This window comes from Salmo salar, chromosome ssa28 (genome assembly GCF_905237065.1).
Source record: "Salmo salar chromosome ssa28, Ssal_v3.1, whole genome shotgun sequence".
NCBI lineage: Eukaryota > Metazoa > Chordata > Actinopteri > Salmoniformes > Salmonidae > Salmo > Salmo salar.
Genome location: NC_059469.1, coordinates 19,409,921 through 19,429,325, shown reverse-complemented (window position 1 = coordinate 19,429,325; position 19,405 = coordinate 19,409,921). Strand labels below are relative to the sequence as shown.

The 19,405-nt window shown below is 41.7% G+C and overlaps 2 protein-coding genes across 6 annotated transcripts in view; one reads left to right on the top strand and one right to left on the bottom strand.

The window, feature by feature from the left end:
- Positions 1–95: 95 nt before the first annotated feature.
- LOC106589642 (E3 ubiquitin-protein ligase MARCHF7-like) lies at positions 96–5,593 on the bottom strand. 3 transcript variants are annotated; one of them, XM_014179867.2, is made up of 10 exons: positions 5,355–5,590; positions 4,951–5,057; positions 4,559–4,714; positions 4,099–4,279; positions 2,433–3,810; positions 2,000–2,169; positions 1,691–1,800; positions 1,088–1,189; positions 713–758; positions 117–321 (listed from the first exon to the last, which is right to left on the bottom strand). In XM_014179867.2, the coding sequence occupies exons 2-10, from the start codon at positions 5,038–5,040 to the stop codon at positions 221–223; spliced, it is 2,334 nt and encodes a 777-aa protein (XP_014035342.1). In that variant the 5' UTR covers positions 5,041–5,057; positions 5,355–5,590; the 3' UTR covers positions 117–220. The 3 variants fall into 3 exon arrangements, with proteins under 3 accessions (XP_014035343.1, XP_014035342.1, XP_014035344.1); XM_014179869.2 differs by having other exon boundaries at positions 230–321; positions 709–758; positions 5,355–5,591; XM_014179868.2 differs by lacking the exon at positions 713–758 and having other exon boundaries at positions 96–321; positions 5,355–5,593.
- Positions 5,594–9,463: 3,870 nt separating this feature from the next.
- Positions 9,464–19,405, top strand: part of tanc2b (tetratricopeptide repeat, ankyrin repeat and coiled-coil containing 2b) — a 253,028-nt gene continuing 243,086 nt past the window's right edge. For 2 of the 3 annotated variants that reach the window (XM_014179855.2, XM_014179852.2), the window contains exon 1: positions 9,464–9,903. The gene's annotated coding sequence lies outside the window, so the exon portion shown is untranslated. The remainder of the gene's footprint in view (positions 9,904–19,405) is intronic. The other variant, XM_014179853.2, reaches the window with a different exon arrangement.

Sequence of the window (19,405 nt, the reverse complement as noted above, 5' to 3'; positions counted from 1 at the left end):
AATAGTGTAATAAGTAATTCATTTAACTTAAATAGATAAGAATAAATATATTTATTATACCCACCACCTCTCTGTCAAGTTTATTTATCCTCTGTCCAGATGGTACCATTGAATAAGATGCACTGCATCGTGTGTTAAAATCATTTCATGAAATAAGTTAGAATAAATTCATCATTAACGTCACTTCACCCAGGATTTAAAAACAGGAAGAAAGAATGTATCAGGTGGGTGGGTCAGGTGTCCCTGGCGCGTGATTGCCTCTCTGGCTCCCTCTGCTGGCTCTACCCTCAGTGTGTGTGGAAGAAGAGGAAGCCTCCAAACCTGAGGGAGAATCAAGACAACATCAAGTCAACTGCTGTTATTCAACTGTAGATAGCTATTCAGAGAGTGTGACACATTTCACTGCACCTATCCGGTGTATGTGACAATAAAACATCTTAATTTGTTGATATATTTTTTTATAAAAGGCCCGTAAACACAACAGGTTCCATTGATCAATCATTCTTCAATCAAAGTTGTCCTTTAAACCTAACAATCTTTCAAATCAAATTATTTCAAATCAGATTTACTCCTCAAATCCATTTTTACAAAGAAGACAATTATTTAGTAAATTGCAGACATCTCAATATAAGAACTCTGGCTATCAAGTGTTGATCCATTTAGATTTGCACAGTATTTCTGTCACCAAATGATCAACACTGTCGTCACCTACTGTTGGCCCCTGCTGTTCTCTGAATCAGGTACAGTCTGGTAGCCATCTAAGATAAAGAAACATTTCTGACCTTCAATCTATCTCATATTGTAGCAGATAATCATGAATGTACCAATTAGTTATACTCCATTATTTATGGTTAGCCTAGTGAGTCATCTTGTTTTAAATCCCTCTCTCTCACTTATACTGTATACCTCACCTTTAAAAGTACAGGCTTAGATATAGGCTATCTACTTTCTGAAGGAGTAACAACAGCATTAACGTGTGATACTGTATGTATAAATGGATAGCTGTGGAGTAGTCTGTACCATTGGGGAACAGGACGTTAGTCCCTCACTGCATGAGCACCAACACCATGAAACAGTTCCTTCCTACCCTAGAGACGGCATTGCTACGTGACTGGGCCACCTGCAGCAGCTCTGAGAACCTCTGCTGAAGGATCAGCAACATGTACAGCTCTGGACTGGTCTGCTCCACCTGGGACGGCAGGGAAGTCAGAGGAGGTTAAAAGAGAATATGGATGAGATAAACAACCTACTAATATTTACTCCTACTAGCATTGCCATATCACACAGCAGGGTAGCGTTTTCCATCATGAATGTTGTTCTGGAGGCAGCTCTGCAGAGTGGTCACTAGCTGGCACAGCCACAAAGTCATAACATCTGATTTTAAACCTAACCCTAACATTAACCCTAACCACACTGCTAACCCAAATGCCTAAACCTAACGTCAAATTATGAACTAAAAGCACATTTTGATTTTCATGAATTTTTACAATATAGCCAATTTCGATTTAGCAGCTGACCCATCTAGCGGAAATTGCTCAGTTCTGCCTCCAGGGCAAGATTCATAACCGTAAACGTCAACCTGCCACCACACAGATAAGCATTTATATTGTAAGTCACAACAACAGACTGATACAGTTATTGCTCAGCTGGGTAGTATGCTGTAGGGATATGCATAAGAAGGGATGTATACCTGTGTCTGACCATGCCTTTGGTAAAACTCCTCCATGTCAAAGTCGTCCAGATCCAGTGTTAGGCTCCCCTTACACAACTCACAGGTTCTGACCGCAGACAGTGTGGTCCCTGGAAACACATGGTAACACACACACACACACACACACACACACACACACACACACACACACACACACACACACACACACACACACACACACACACACACACACACACACACACACACACACACACTTCATTCCTTCCATCAGTTCAGAGCCACACCATCATGATTCATTTCAACAATTAAATCAGTCATTAAACTGACCTGACTGTATTTTAGTCTGGATCCACCTCTTCAGGCAGTCGTGGTGGATGTACTGCAGGCTGCCGGAGCAGAGACAGGGGGTGAGCAGGGGATTGGTCGGGGAGCCAGCACCACACTGACAGATACGACACTGGTCCCCTTCCTCCTCATCAGACGACTCCTCCAACAGACTGTGGAGGTTAGAAGACTACAAATGAGATGAAGAATATAGGATGATTTCATGCTACTTTATAAAGTTGTTCTTAATGTTTTTTTACACTCAGTGCAGGTCAAATTAAGATCTTACATCTGTATAAAAGACCTGAAAGCAAAATAAATGTGCATGCCAAACTTTATCAAGGGACCAGTAACTATATTTAGAGAGGATACTCATCTGACATAATGACAAGAACAGAAGGACAGAGTACTTGTCCCATTCTCCAGCTCCTCTCACCGTTCTTTGATTTTGCGTAACGTCTCTGGGTTGGTAGCCGGTGCTGATTGGGCCTCCTGAGCTGCCATAGCACCACTACCCTGCTGTGCGTTGCTCATCTGAATGTGAGCCACCTCCCTGCGGATGTCACGGAGGGCCATCAGGGCCATGGTCAGGTGATCCATCAGCCCAGAGGTCCCATGGCGCGAGGCTTCGCTGGAGGACGGAGTGTCCTCTGTACTACTGTCACTACTACTGGCCTCTCCTCTGACCTCCTCTGGTTCCTCCTGCTGGATCCTGCTGACCAGCTGGGAGTGCCTCAGGGTGTAGCTGGTCCTGGGTGGTGAGGCCTCCAACACCGGCCATCTCTCTGAGCCCAGCCAGATGGGGTTAGCTCTCCTGGGGCTAAGGGGGCTGAGATGATCCAGCTCAGGGAGGTGTTCATACAGCTGCTGCGGGGTAGTGAGAGTCCCCCTGCTGGCTCTCTGTGTGACAGAGGGTGTTATCGACAACGGTGATATCGACAGTCGACCTACTTGCATCAGTGAAGGCATGGGACTATATCCTCCTCCAGTGTATGAAGCTCTACTGTTTGGTGATTCTTCAGGGGTGCTTGTTGACTCCATACTCAGCTGGGACTGCATGCCCCTAGGACTCTGGACGGTACGGACACTGGGAGACGGGCAGAGGATGTCATGTGAACTAGACTGAGAGGCAGCCCACCTCACAGGGATGTAGTAGCTCTCTCTATCAGCATCCTGACATGAATGGTTGTCGTCTTCCCTGTCCGACTCAGACTCGGAGGACAGAACACCCAGTGTGTGGAAGTGGCTGCTAAGGGGGCCGGTGAAGGAGTCACTGAGGCTGAGAGAGCTGCTTTCCAGGGTGCCACTGCTGGAGGGGCATTGCGAGGGGAGGGACTCCGGTACGGACAAAGGACTGGTGTCAGCTAAACTCCTGGAGCAGAGCTCAGCCCTGTAGGTGTCCTCACTGCGTACGTACTCCTCTGTGATACTACTGCTCTCTGAGAAGCCCTGGAAGGGTTCCGAGATCAGCTGGAGATAGGGATGGGGCTCTGGGTCGTCTGGGCTGGGGGAGCGGTGGTACTGCAGTGAGGGGAGACAGGGCCAATCTGTGTAGGACCTTCTAGAACAAATCAGGGGCTGTGGGAGGTAGCAGCTGTCTAATGGCCTCTTGACCAGATCATGTCTTGTAGAGATGTTTGAACTATCTGCACGGTCACATGATGGTGCCCCCATCTTTCTCTTCCCCCTCAGTGTGTCTTGACTTTGTGTTAGTTTCAGAGTGTTTGACTTAGTTGCACATGTGGATAACTTACAGGCTCTGTTTTTTATAGCCACAGATCTGTGTTTGTGACATGGTGGAGATTGTTTCTTACCTTGAAAAAAGCATAAAGAAGGAAGTATATCAATTTGGTAAAAAATGTAAATGTAAATGGAGTCATTGGACCCCATAACCACTGGTGAGGGAAGTCCGTTGTCTAAGACAGGGTTTTCCAATCCTGCCCCCCCCTGCACATTGTTTTTTCCCTAGCACTACAGCGTCAAGCTTTGATTTATTGAATCAGCTGTGTAGTGCTAGAGCAAAAAACTAAATGTGCACCCCCGTGGGGGGGGGGGGCATGGTCTAGGAGGATGCAGCAGAGAATGCATTGTGAGAATCTTACAGTGGGATGCCAGTGGAGCAATGGCTCTTCTCCATGTCTTTGATGTGGTTGCCAGTTCTGCTGTTCTACTTTGGGTTACACTGCTCTGGGTTCCGCTGGAGATGGCAGGAAAGCGGGACACTGAGCCTTTGTTCTGTGAGTTTCTCATCTCTGATCTGGTGGATTTCACAGAGCTGGAGGACTGCAGGCAGCAAGACAATGTTTAGAGAAACTATTAGAGGAAAGTAGGCTACAGTCTCAACTAATGAACTGTAGAGATGTTGACATTTTACAGACTCTCTTAGTAGTTAGTGCATATATTTTTCATACTGGCCCCCCATGAGAATCAAACCCACAACCCTGGTGTTGCAAGCACCATGCTCTACCAACTGAGCTATACAGGACCAAAGTTGTTGCAATGACATGCACAGACAATGTTATGTGGCACTTGTAAAACTGTAGAAGTGTGAAGAGTTAATACCTTCTTGGTGTCTGGCGCTCCCTGTGCCCATGGTCTTTCATACCTGCGGGCTTTGAACCTATTTGTCTGAGGTGTTGGTGAAGGCGTCCGTACTCTGTGTACTTCCCTCCTCACCTCTGCGTCTGCCCTTTCCTGTTCCCGTCTGCGTAGGTGGTCCTGCAACATAATTACCTTCATTTCCATATAATCGCCTTAATTATCACCATCATTATCATCACTTTCATTCAGCTATAATCTCTACACCATAGGCTACCACTGTTATCTGTTGCTGTCATACTTGAACAACATCCATCATACAATTGTCTATGCCCTGTAAACCTTCATGTCATTGAAATTATTTGAGAACTGCTAATGTACAAGATTTAGGCCTACCTCTTTGGAACATAGCTTACCTGATATTTAAGGTCTCTCCTCTTCTTCACCTCACAAATGTGTTCAGCATTGGTGAGGTTCTCAGCTGCGCGTCTTTCCCAGCTGTACATTATGTGGACAAAGACTCCTGACATACAACGTTACAGATGGTCAATATTGGAAGTAAAGTTTATTGATTTATAAGATTACACATGGAGCTATTTTATATATCAAAACATTAGCTAGTTAGCTAACTTAGCTAACTCGTTGGCGTGTTCGTCACCATAATAATGTAATATATTAGCTAGTTATATAATAGGTAGGCTAAGACAGGTGGATCGATCGAATTGTGGTGACAGATGCTTAAGCAAAGGCAAATGCCCTACCATTCTGTTAACCTATTAACTAATTACACAATAGCTAAATTATTATCATCTCCTCTTACTATTTAATCGAATCCATTTTCAGCTAGCTAATTCCCCAACTTCTGTGTTTTTCCCTCTGATGCGTCTCTTTGTCTCCATAGAGATGAGGCACGCTCACAAAACTTCAGGTGGAGTTGTATAGGCGTGTCGGTCGCGCGCATGCAGGTTTTTTTTCGTGGAAATTTGTCTCCCAAAAATTATACAACAGGTCAGATCTGAGCGCATTCATGTTGGTAAATATAGGATACCCATAGCTCATCCAAACAGCTCCATCACTTCCCATATGGTCACCATGGAAACATGGTAGGTATTCATTGGGGGATTGATTTTTTTATGGCTCACTTGCCAAATAAGCAAGTCAGCTCTTTTAGGGGCCTGCCTTTTGCTTCATCCTAGCAACTGGTTGCTATGCTGCTACTGTTTCCATGATTTTGTTGATGCAGTGTATGAGATTCATAGGCCTTATCAACCTGGTCACTCACACCCATAGGCTACAGTACAGTCTAGTTCACACAATAATCTAAGTAATACACAAAAGTAGTTCCCTGCATGCTGGTTTTCCTGCCCCCTGTTTTCTTATGAGGCAGAAAGAAAAACATTTGACCTTTTAGGAATGTAAAAAAAAACTTGACTAATATCTCTACTTCAATAATATCACTTACTTCAATAATATCAGTTCCAGTTCGATGTGGCCTTCTCTTTACCCTTATACAGTAGGGGGGAAAAGTATTTGATCCCCTGCTGATTTTGAACGTTTGCCCACTGATAAAGAAAGGATCAGTCTATCATTTTAATGGTAGGTTTATTTGAACAGTGAGAGACAGAATAACAACAAAAATATCCTTAAAAACGCATGTCAAAAATGTTATAAATTGATTTGCAATTTAATGAGGGAAATAAGTATTTGACCCCCTCTCAATCAGAAAGATTTCTGGCTCCCAGGTGTCTTTTATACAGGTAACGAGCTGAGATTAGGAGCACACTCTTAAAGGGAGTGCTCCTAACCGCAGCTTGTTACCTGTAAAAAAGACACCTGTCCACAGAAGCAATCAATCAATCAGATTCCAAACTCTCCACCATGGCCAAGACCAAAGAGCTCTCCAAGGATGTCAGGGACAAGATTGTAGACCTACACAAGGCTGGAATGGGCTACAAGACCATCGCCAAGCAGCTTGGTGAGAGGTGCCAACATTTGGTGCGATTATTCGCAAATGGAAGAAACACAAAAGAACTGTCAATATCCCTCGGCCTGGTGCTCCATGCAAGATCTCACCTCGTGGGGTTGCAATGATCATGAGAACGGGGAGGAATCAGCCCAGAACTACACGGGAGGATCTTGTCAATGATCTCAAGGCAGCTGGGACCATTGTCACCAAGAAAACAATTGGTAACACACTACGCCATGAAGGACTGAAATCCTGCAGCGCCCGCAAGGTCCCCCTGCTCAAGAATACATATACATGCCCGTCTGAAGTTTGCCAATGAACATCAGAATGATTCAGAGGACAACTGGTGAAAGTGTTGTGGTTAGATGAGACCAAAATGGAGCTCTTTGGCATCAACTCAACTCGCCGTGTTTGGAGGAGGAGGAATGCTGCCTATGACCCCAAGAACACCATCTCCACCGTCAAACATGGAGGTGGAAACATTATGCTTTGGGGGTGTTTTTCTGCTAAGGGGACAGGACAACTTCACCGCATCATTTGACGGGGCCATGTACTGTCAAATCTTGGGTGAGAACCTCCTTCCCTCAGCCAGGGCATTGAAAATGGGTTGTGGATGGGTATTCCAGCATGACAATGACCCAAAACACACGGCCAAGGCAACAAAGGAGTAGCTCAAGAAGAAGCACATTAAGGTCCTGGAGTGGCCTAGCCAGTCTCCAGACCTTAATCCCATAGAAAATCTGTGGAGGGAGCTGAAGGTTTGAGTTGCCAAACGTCAGCCTCGAAACCTTAATGACTTGGAGAAGATCTGCAAAGAGGAGAGGGACAAAATCCCTCCCGAGATGTGTGCAAACCTGGTGGCCAACTACAAGAAACGTCTGACCTCTGTGATTGCCAACAAGGGTTTTGCCACCAAGTACTAAGTCATGTTTTGCAGAGGGGTCAAATACTTATTTCCCTCATTTAAAATGCAAATCATTTTTTAACATTTTTGACATGCGTTTTTCTGGATTTTTTTGTTGTTATTCTGTCTCTCACTGTTCATATAAACCTACCATTAAAATTATAGACTGATCATTTCTTTGTAAGTGGGCAAATGTACAAAATCAGCAGGGGAACAAATACTTTTTCCCCCCACTGTACAATACAAACACAAATAGGCCTAAAACTAAAGTACTGAAAATTATTTAAGTTGCAATCAGCAGTAGAAACAACTAGCTTCTCCCCACCCCTGTTTCGGTAAAAATCTGAGGGATGGGGCAAAAGAAATGTAACCACTCTCAAATTCATGTACAGAGATATGAATGCAAGGACTGACCATCCATGATATCAAAAATAATAGTTTTAACCATGTTTTGAGGCTGTATAGTGTTTGTTTACATTTACTTTGTATACAAACATTGGAGCAAAACAAGCTTATATTTGGGTTCTGATGGGGTACTACAGTTGAACTAAGCTCATGAGACACTTCTAAGTTATATTCTTCAAGAATCAATGGATACATATCATGTAGCTACTGCTGATTGCCCATTTAATGGACAATTAACTGCATGTCAAATTGTTGTTGTGCTAACCTTACAGCTTGAGAATATGCCTGCCTACGCCAACTTCAGTAGCAGATTGTATATCTGCTATGGAGAGATCATGGGAATAGAGAAATCTGCACCCCATGATCCTTCAGGAGTCTCACAGGCAGCACAACATGTGAGTGCAGAGAAGAACGGTGTGAGGGATTACAGCTGCCTGAAGCACCTGAGGGAAGGTGTGTGCAGTGGAGCTTCTGTGTGCGAGGTAGACTTTGCTTTGGCATAGAGAGTGAGGTTCATCCCCAATAGCACCCTATTCTCTGTTTAGTACACTACTTTTGACCATGACTCAAAAACAGTGCACTAAATAGGGAAGAGGGTACCATTTGGGATGCAGTGAGAGAGAGGTGCTGGAGTTTCAGTGGATTAGTAGGGGATGCAGAGGCCAGACTTCACTCTCGCTGGCATAACACTGCTTCAGCTCTGCATGACTCTGCTGATCACTCCAAATCAAATTTAACCCTAATTAATCTCTCCTCCTGCCTCTCTTTGGATGCTTCCCAAATGGCATCCTATACCCTTTATAGTGCACTACTTTTGACCAGGGCCTATAGGGCTCTGGTCAAAAAGTAGTACACTATTTAGCGAATAGAGTCCCATTTAGGACATAGATTCTGTCAAAACCCACACACTGAAACCGGCAGCCCTGGGCTGGGCACACACCTGGCTGGGGCATTTATCACTTCTATACTGCAGCCTCAGCCATCTTACTGTAATATAGTACGCTACAGCACAGACACATTATATAGTATGTGCACATTATAGTTAGTGCACCAGTTACACCTACAGATCACATTTGGAATTACAACTAAATAATAATTTCTATATAATTTATTTGACATACAGTACCAGTATGTAGGCATATGCATCATGTCATGCTGATGCAATGTTTTTACAACAACAGTGTTCAATAAGCAATGTTTCTATCTAGAGAAGCCTTTAAGCAGAAAATGATCCCCCAGAGAATAGGGCTACTAAAGCTGTTTTTCCTCACTAAAATGTAGAGAGAAATTTCCATCCTGACTTGAAAGAACCAGTAGGCTATGATTTATAGGACCTATTATGGCCCTATAGCAAATATATTAAGCTATAGCTTATTGACTTGCGGCTTGCCTATAGGTTTAGCAGTAAAACAGGTAGCTTGGAGTGAATCTCCTACAGACTCTGCATTTTTATAACATAATTCCCTTACATCAAATGTCAAATGCTTTGATCCTGGGGGAAGGTTTTTGATTGAAATCGACCTTGTCCCCTCTTGAATAATTATGACCGGTTTAGACATTAGTGCCTCCCATTCTCATGATTTATGCATCGGCTTCTAGCTTGCTGTGCACTGCTCTGGTCAATCAGAGGTTGCACCGGTAGGCGTGCTAGCGATCCATACATAGGCTACTGCAGTTGTGGCACATATTACTTTTTGTTGTGAATCGGTCCGGTAACTATAGTTGCTCGGTTGAAGTTACCTGCGGCGGTGTGATTGGCTACTTCCGAGCGGCGCGTGCTGGGTGAACATGTAGACAGTATTCTATTTGGCCTTTAGACCTATTTATCCTTATATTATGGCCGAATTAGACTATTGGAAATAGAAAGTCCATAGACATTTCAGTTCAGTATATTTGGCTTGGCGGTGTAGCTTATTTATTCGCTCTGTTGTGGTAGTAGGCTAAGATAACGTCAGCTGTAGCGAGCAATTGCGCTTGAGGATCCCAAAGAAACCGTCTGGCTGCAGTTCTCTACAGCGGCTACCGGTTGTCGGCAGGCTATTTGCTGCGACTGACGCGAAGCGGCTAGTGAGGCTGGAGAGAGAGTCAAGCAAGGTAAGGTTACTGTAGGGGTTATCTATCTTACTTAGGCAGTAGGCTTGACATTAAGCTAAATTAAATCTTTGTGAAATCCCATTTTTTAAACGGACACAAATTATATCTCCACCCTGATCGAAATTGCCTGTCAAAGCTGTAGCCAGTAGCCACCCTCCCCACCCCCTACAAAAACAAATGTTCAGTACAGTGTAAGCAAATTGTTGTCAATGCCAACAGGTTACATTGTATCATGTTTGCATCCACAAATGGATACAGTATCCCAATTTGCATGTGCATTTCCAGGTGAAAATCAATGCTTGGCGTTATTCCACACCACTGTTCTGGTTCTAACAATGGGAGTTATCAGTTACTGTCAAACTGCTGGACTGGATTGTCTTAACTTCAACAGGCAGCTACTAATATGAGATGTAGTTACAGTTGGATACATAGGAAAGTAAATGCATTCTGTAATATTCTATTCAGTAGCTACTGCTTGTCTCTGCACTTGACTACAAGCCAAACAAAACTATATCACACCATGACAAAGAGCTGTGCATAATAATGTCAGTAGGCTAGTTTATAGTAAGGAATAGTTATAGATTATCTGGTGTAACAATGTGATTTAACCAAAGATTTTTGGTATCCATTACTGGGAGTTACAGGTTAGGCACTGTTTGGTGTAGCACAGAGAATTTTCAACCAACCTTACCGATACTATCTTCATTCTGGATTTAGCCAAACATGTATCTTTGCAGGTGGTGTATTTGAAATTAGAAAATGCTCCATTATTAAAATAAATATTTGTTTTGCTCCATGAAGTAATCCAACAATGTGTAGTATTAGTATTTAGTAGTATTTTTGGGGGTCCAAACAGGAAACAAAACACAACAAATAAAATACTTAATTTACATAATATAATAACATAATATAGATAACACTATATCATACTACATAATCTCCTGCCTCTGCCTCATGCTTCAGAAACAGGAAAAGGCTCCTGCCCTATGAGCCGTTATGGATTACACAAGCCAAGGATTCGTACAAGGCCACCCACCTACAAAATACAATAAATAATACAGTGCAAATTACAATACAAAATATATAAAAATGGCTCTTCACATGTCTCCACAGTCCCCATGTGCTGTAAGGGGTTCTTTTATCAGCTTTTTTAAAAATCTGTTTTTATTGCTAGCTTGAGTTGCCTGGGGTGGCAGAGAGAGAACCATTTAATCATGGCTCTATTTAATACTGTGTGTTTCCCAGCCTCTGTTCTGGACCTGGGAACTAGGAAGAGACCTCTGGCTGCATGTCTTGTGTGATACCGATGAGTGTCCGAACTGTGTGCCAAGTGCTTGAACAGACAGTTCGATACCTTCAACACATCACCACCTCGCACAAAGACCAATAGTAAAGCAGTCAATATTGAGCCAGGAAAGATTGACATTAATGTTACTGACATTCTGCGACGGCAAGAAAGCAGAGCGTTATCATGGACAGACCTCTTCCTATTTTAGCAAGCATTGAGTCGATATGTTTTAACCATGACAGCTTGCTATCTAGGGTTACACCCAGCAGTTTAGTCTCTACTTGCTCAATTGCCACATTATTCAATAATAGATCTAGATGAGGTTTAGGGTTGAGCGAGTGATTTGTTCCAAAAAATATTATTTTAGTTTTTGAGATATTTAGCACCAGCCTATTTGCTAGTTAACCATTCTAAAACTGACTGGATGTCATTTATTTTACTGCCGTAGCCGACGTGTATATACTTTTGAGTCATCAACGTACATAGACACAGCCTTTATTCAAGGTCAGTGGAAGGTCATTAGTAAAAACAGTACAATATTGGCTCAAGCTGGCTGCCCTGCAGGCTTTCGGGTTAAGCGGGCATTGTGTCAAGAAGCAGTGTGGATTGGCTGGGTTGTGTTTCGGAGGACGCACAGCTCTGGACCTTAGCCTCTCCCGATTCCGTACAGGAGTTGCAGCAATGGGACAAGACTGTAACTACCAATTGGATACCACGAAATTGGGGAGAAAAAGGGGTAAAAAAATATAAAATTTAAATAAACTCTCAATCCATGATAAGGCAGAGGATGCAAATCTATAACACCTACGTATTTTCAGCAATAGGTTATGATCAATGATATCAAAAGCTGCGCTAAAGTCTAGCAAAACAGCTCCCACAATCTTCTTACTATCAATTTCTTTCAGCCAATCATCAGTCATTTGTGTCAGCGCTGAGCATGTTGAGTGCCCTTCCCTATAAGTATGCTGAAAGTCTGTTGTAAATTAGTTTTCTGTAAAATAACATTGCACTTGGTCAAGCATTGTACTTCAAAAGGTTGCTAAGCACAGGTAACAGGCTGATTGGTTGGCTGTTTGAAGCACTAAAGTAGAGGTCGACCGATTATGATTTTTCAATGCCGATACCGATTATTGGAGGACCAAAAAAAGCCGCTACTAATTAATCGGCCTATTTATTTATTTATTTATTTGTAATAATGACAATTACAACAATACTGAATGAACACTTATTTTAACTTAATATAATACATAAATACTATCAATTTTGCCTCATAAATAATGAAACATCTTCAATTTGGTTTAAATAATGCAAAAACAAAGTGTTGGAGAAGAAAGTAAAAGTGCAATATGTGCCATGTAAAAAAGCTAACATTTAAGTTCCTTGCTCAGAACATGAGAACATATGAAAGCTGGTGGTTCCTTTTAACATGAGTCTTCAATATTCCCAAGTAAGAAGTTTTAGGTTGTAGTTATTATAGGAATTATAGGACTATTTCTCTCTATACGATTTGTATTTCATATACCTTTGACTATTGGATGTCTTATAGGCACTTTAGTATTGCCAGTGTAACAGTATAGCTTCCATCCCTCTCCTCGCTCCTACCTGGAATCGAATCAGGAACACATCGACAACAGCCACCCTTGAAGCAGTGTTACCCATGTAGAGCAAGGGGAACAACCACTCCCAAGTCTCAGAGCGAGTGACGTTTGAAACGCTATTAGCGCGCACCCCGCTAACTAGCAAGCCATTTCACATCGGTTACACCAGCCTAATCTCGGGGGTTGAAGTCATAAACAGCGCAATGCTTGAAGAATTGCGAAGAGCTGCTGGCAAACGCACGAAGGTGCTGTTTGAATGAATGCTTACGAGCCTGCTGCTGCCTACCATCGCTCAGTCAGACTGCTCTATCAAATATCAAATCATAGACTTAATTATAACATAATAACACACAGAAATACGAGCCTTTGGTCATTAATATGGTCGAATCCGGAAACGATCATTTAGAAAACGAAACGTTTATTATTTCAGTGAAATACGGAACCGTTCCATATTTTATCTAACGGGTGGCATCCCTAAGTCTAAATATTCCTGTTACATTGCACAACCTTCAATGTTATGTCATAATTATGTACAATTCTGGCAAATTAATTATGGTCTTTGTTAGGAATAAATGGACTTTACAGAGTTCGCAATGAGCCAGGCGGCCCAAACTGCTGTATATACCCAAACTGCTTGCACAGAACGCAAGAGAAGTAACACAACGTCACATCCCTAGTTAAAAGAAATTCATGTTAGCAGAAATTCATGTTAACTAAATATGCAGGTTTAAAAATATATACTTGTGTATTGATTTTAAAGAAAAACATTGATGTTTATGGTTAGGTACATTGGTGCAACGACAGTGCTTTTTTCGCAAATGGCTTGTTAAATCATCACCCGTTTGTCGAAGTAGTCTGTGATTCGATGAGAAATTAACAGGCACCGCATCGATTATATGCAACGCAGGACACGTTAGATAACTACACATGGTTGATGATATTACTAGTTTAAATAGTGATTATGTTAAGATTGATCGTTTTTTATAAGATAAGTTTAATGCTAGCTAGCAACTTACCTTGGCTTCTTGCTGCCCTCGCGTAACAGGTAGTCAGCCTGCCACGCAGGCTCCTCGTGGAGTGCAATGTATGGCAGGTGGTTAGACCGTTGGACTAGTAGAAGGTTGCAAAAACGACTCCCCGAGGTGACAAGGTCAAAATCTGTTGTTCTGCCGCTGAACAAGGCAGTTAACCCCCGTTCCAAGGCCGTCATTGAAAATAAGAATGTGTTTTTAATCTGACTTGCCTAGTTAAATGAAGGTGTACATTTTTTATTTTTTTATAAAAAAAATCGGTGTCCAAAAATACAGATTACAGATTGTTATAAAAACTTGAAATCAGCCCTAATTAATCGGCCATTCCGATTAATCGGTCGACCTCTACACTAAAGGGTGCTCTGCAATTCTTGGGCAGCAGAATGACCTTTGCCTCCCTCCAGGCCTGAAGGCACACACCGTCTTCTAGGCTTACATTGAAGATGTGGCAAACAGGAGTCGCAATGTATTCCATTACCAACCTCAGCAATTTACCATCCAGGTTTGTCAGTACCAGGTGGGTTGTCCTTATTTAAAGAGAGAAGATATGAAATAGACAAGATGGATTACTTCATGGAGCAAAACATTTATTTATTTTATTAACGGAGCATTTTCTAAATTCAAACACACCATCTGCAACTGGACACGGACATTTTAGAAGATACATGCATGGCCGAATCGTGAACAAAGATGGTATCGCAGTTAAGATTGGTCGAAAATCTCTGTGCTACACCAAACAGTAACTAATCTGTAACGCCCAGTAATGGATACCAAAAATCTTTGGTTTAAATCACATTATCTGGTGTAACAAGTAAGTAGCTGTTCCTACTTGCTGTGTGGCTTCAGGTCAACACCTACCTCATTCTGCCTCTTATCTGACATTTGCTGATGACACAACAGTGGTAGGCCTGATCACCGACAACGATGAGACAGCCTATAGGGAGGAGGTTAGAGACCTGGCAGTGTGGTGCCAGGACAACAACCGCTCCCTCAATGTGAGCAATACAAAGGAGCTGATCGTGGACTACAGGAAAAGGAGGTCCGAACAGGCCCCCATTAACATCAACAGGGCTGTAGTGGAGCGTGACGAAAGTTTCAAGTTCCTTGGTGTCCACATCACCAACAAACTATCATGGTCCAAACACACCTAGACAGTCGTCAAGAGGGCACGACAACACCTTTTTCCCCTCAGGAGACTGAAAAGATTTGGCATGGGTCCCCAGATCCAAAAAATGTTCTACAGCTGCACCATTGAGAGCATCCTGACCGGTTGCATCACCGCCTGGTATGGCATCTGACCGTAAGGCGCTACAAAGGATAGTGCATACGGCCCAATACATCATTGGGTTCCTACTGCCATCCAGGACCTATATACTAGGCAGTGTCAGAGGAAGGCCCCCCTTTGTTTTTACACTGCTGCTACTCACTGTTTATTATCTATGCATAGTCACTTTACCCCAACCTATATGTACAAACTACCTCAACTAACCTGGAACCCACACATTGACTCGGTGCCGGTACCCCCTGTACAGTATATAGCCTCGTGTTTGTTATGTAATTTTATGTTACTTTTGATTTTTTTACTTTTACTTTACAACTGCATTGTTGCTTAAGGGCTTGTAAGTAAGCATTTCACGGTAAGATTGTATTCGGCGCATGTGACAAAAACAATGTGTGATTTCGTTGGTTCTCCCTGACAGGGTCTTATGTGGCAATGAAATGGTTCAACAAAGAGGCATCTATTAGGCTATAGTGCCTGTTGTTTTACATCGGCTGTGATTGTTATGAATACTGTATAGTTCTCTAATAATTGTGGAATGTAGTGTGAGATTTAATAAATATTGGTGTTATGTTTTGATAGGAATTTGCAAGTTTCCTGCTGTGCTGGAGCAGATTTAAAAACAAAATAGTTTATTACATTTGTCCTGAGATTTGTTATCCACAAAATATGCTAATTTACCTTTTGCAATAACTGCAGAGACTATTATCAATTTACCAGATATTCCCCATTATCAGGTAACAACTCCTTCCAGTCTCAAGTGCAATATATAACAATGATCCTACAAAGATGCAATTCTATAAGATTCCTCAGACATAAATACATGTAAAATAAGATGGTGGAGCTCTCATTACATGGTTATTCTATGAGAATGGCTGCTTCACTGTATAGTGTTCTGCTGTTCTCTCTGTTGTCAGCTGAGCTCCCTCTTAGCAGATAAAAGACAATCCTCTCCACAGAATTTCTCAAATCCTATCAGAGACATGCACTACGGTAAGTGTACCAATTAAGCCCACTTCGATCTTTAAATTCAAATAAAACTAAAACATTTTTTTTTTAAAGTCAATCAGATGTTTTATAATGAAGCTATTGACAATTATGTGTAACTTCCAACTAGTGGCCATTTTCAAAGCTGCAAAAAAACTTTGGTGTTGAGGACTTAGATAAACATATTTTTCAGATATGTTTTTATACCTTCTCATATACGTGATACTACTTTATCTAAAATGAAAAGATGAATGTGCTGATATTTGCACATGATAGCCTATTTCATCAGCATTCATTACTATTTCTTGCTAATTTAAAATGAGTTTTTCATGCTAGCAGTCATGCCTGCATGTCAGTCTCACAGTAGCAACAACTTGTCGAAGTACAAGATAATAGATTTCCGGCATTCACAGCTTACATTTTTAAATGCATTTTGTCTTATTTTACTGTTAAATGAAACTTGCATTGTTATACATAGATGCCATTTTTGTAAATTTGACATTTATCTCCGGCTTAAAGGGTAGCACAAAAAGCACTCCCTCTATACAGAATGAAAAATGACAATAAAGCAATATTGTTCAATAGGATCAATACTAACTTTGCATAATATTGTAGTCTGTGTATAACAACTATTTATACCCCAAACCATTCGTTTCTAAATATTTTATGAGTAGTCTTTGCAATTCTGACTTTTCACCATAAATCACTGTTGTTCCTGTTAAACCCAGTATGCTCCTATTAAGCCCAGTATGCTCCTATTAAGCCTGGTTTGCATTGAAACACATGTGGATAGTGTGTTGATATCCCTAATATTCAATGAACATGAGCATAAATATATTTTTTTGTTCAGATTTAAGTTTGATTAAACCCCCAAAAAACACAGTTATGCATATTGTGCATCTAGCCATGGTTCCTTTACCAAGATTAGAAACAATAACAAAGAATTAGAAACCTCTGTATACTCCAATAGGTTTGATGCATAGAGAGAAGAATAAGATCAGGGTTGAGGGATATCAGGGATAGAAGACCTAAAAGTGATGCAGACGAATGATGGAGAAGAAAATTGACTATTGGGTGACTACTTATACACTTTTGGGTGGGGGCATTGTCATAATTGTTGTCTTTCATTCATCCACGTGATTCTGTTTTTTTGGTCCACCACCTGTACCTTTTTAATACACAGTTGAGAGGGAGGTTTGAAACTGTCTTCAGATAAGCTTTAGGAGACAAGTTGAACTAATTAACAAGAATAGCAATACAGCAAATGTGAATGAGCTTTCAGATACAGTTGAAGTTGGAAGTTTACATACACCTTAGCCAAATACATTTAAACTCAGTTTTTCACAATTCCTGACATTTAATCCTAGTACAAATTCCCTGTTTTAGGTCAGTTAGGATCCTCACTTTATTTTAAGAATGTGAAATGTCAGAATAATAGTAGAGGAGGATTTATTTCAGCTTTTATTTCTTTCATCACATTCCCAGTGGGTCAGACGTTTACATACACTCAATTAGTATTTGGTAGCATTGCCTTTAAATTGTTTAACTTGGGTCAAACCTTTCGGGTAGCCTTCCACAAGCTTCCCACAATAAGTTGGGTGAATTTTGGCCCCTTCCTCCTGACAGAGCTGGTGTAACTGAGTCAGGTTTGTAGGCCTCCTTGCTCACACACGCCTTTTCAGTTCTGCCCACAAATCTTCTATAGGATTGAGGTCAGGGCTTTGTGATGGCCACTCCAATACCTTGACTTTGTTGTCCTTAAGCCATTTTTCCACAACTTTGGAAGTATGCTTGGGGTCATTGTCCATTTGTAAGACCCATTTGCGACCAAGCTTTAACTTCCTGACTGATGTCTCGAGATGTTGCTTCAATATATCCACATAATTTTTCTTCCTCATGATGCCATCTATTCTGTGAAGTGCACCAGTCCCTCCTGCAGCAAAGCACCCCCACAACATGATGCGGCCACCCCCATGCTTCACGGTTGGGAGGGTGTTCTAAGGCTTGCAAGCCTCCCCCTTTTTCCTCCAAACATAACCATGGTCATTATGGCCAAACAGTTCTATTTTTGTTTCATCAGACCAGAGGACATTTCTCCAAAAAGTACAATCTTTGTCCCCATGTGCAGTTGCAGACCGTAGTCTGGCTTTTTATGGCGGTTTTGGAGCAGTGGCTTCTTCCTTGCTGAGCGGCCTTTCAGGTTATGTCTATATAGGACTCATTTTACTGTGGATATAGATACTTTTGTACATGTTTCCTCCAGAATCTTCCCAAGGTCCTTTGCTGTGGTTCTGGGATTGATTTGCACTTTTCGCAGCAAAGTACGTTCATCTCTAGGAGGCAGAACGCGTCTCCTTCCTGAGCGGTATGACTGCTTTGTGGTCCCATGGTGGTAATACTTGCGTACTATTGTTTGTACAGATGAACGTGGTACCTTAAAGCATTTGAAAATTGCTCCCAAGGATGAGCCAGACTTGGGGAGGTCTACAACTTTTGTTTTCTGAGGTATTGGCTGATTTCTTTTGATTTTCCCTTGATGTCAAGCAAATAGGCACTGTGTTTGAAGGTAGGCCTTGAAATACATCCACAGGTACACCTCCAATTGAATCAAATGATGTCAATTAGCTTTTCAGAAGCTTCTAAAGCCATAACATAATTTTCTGGAATTTTCCAAGCTGTTTAAAGGCACAGTCACCTTAGTGTATGTAAACTTCTGACCCACTGGAATTGTGATACAGTGAATTATAAGTGAAATAATCTGTCTGTAAACAATTGTTTGAAAATGTACTTGTGTCATGCACAAAGTAGATGTCCTAACCGACTTGCCAAAACTATAGTTTGTTAACAAGAAATGTGTGGAATGGTTGATAAACAAGTTTTTATGACTCCTACCTAAGTGTATGTGAACTTCCGACTTGAACTGTAATTCATTGAAAGTTGTGTGGTGTTATGGTCTTTGTTGCATGGCTTCTTATCCAAATCAAATAAAATTGTGTTTGTCACATGCGCCGAATACAACCTTACAGTGAAATGCTTACTTACGAGCCCCTAACCAACAATGCAGTTAAAGAAATATGGAGAAGAAGTAAAAGTAACAAGTAAGGGCCAGAGTGGTGTTATGGTCTTTGTTGCATGGCTTCTTATCCACAGAGGGCCAGTGTGGGTGCAGGTTTGTGTTGCATGGCTTCTTATCCACAGAGGGCCAATGTGTGTGCAGGTTTTTGTTCCAACCAAGCAATAACACACCTGATTCAACTAATCATGTCTTGATTGAAGTCTATGATTAGTTGAATCAGGTGTGTACTGGTCGGCAAGAACA

Coding starts and splice junctions, on each gene's coding strand:
- LOC106589642 (XM_014179867.2), bottom strand. CDS start 5,040: ATGTACAGCTGGGAAAGACGCGCAGCTGAGAACCTCACCAATGCTGAA. Junction 3,811..4,098: donor TGCTCCACTGGCATCCCACT/GTAAGATTCTCA, acceptor GCTTTTTTCAAG/GTAAGAAACAATCTCCACCA. Junction 1,190..1,690: donor AAAGGCATGGTCAGACACAG/GTATACATCCCT, acceptor CTGCCGTCCCAG/GTGGAGCAGACCAGTCCAGA.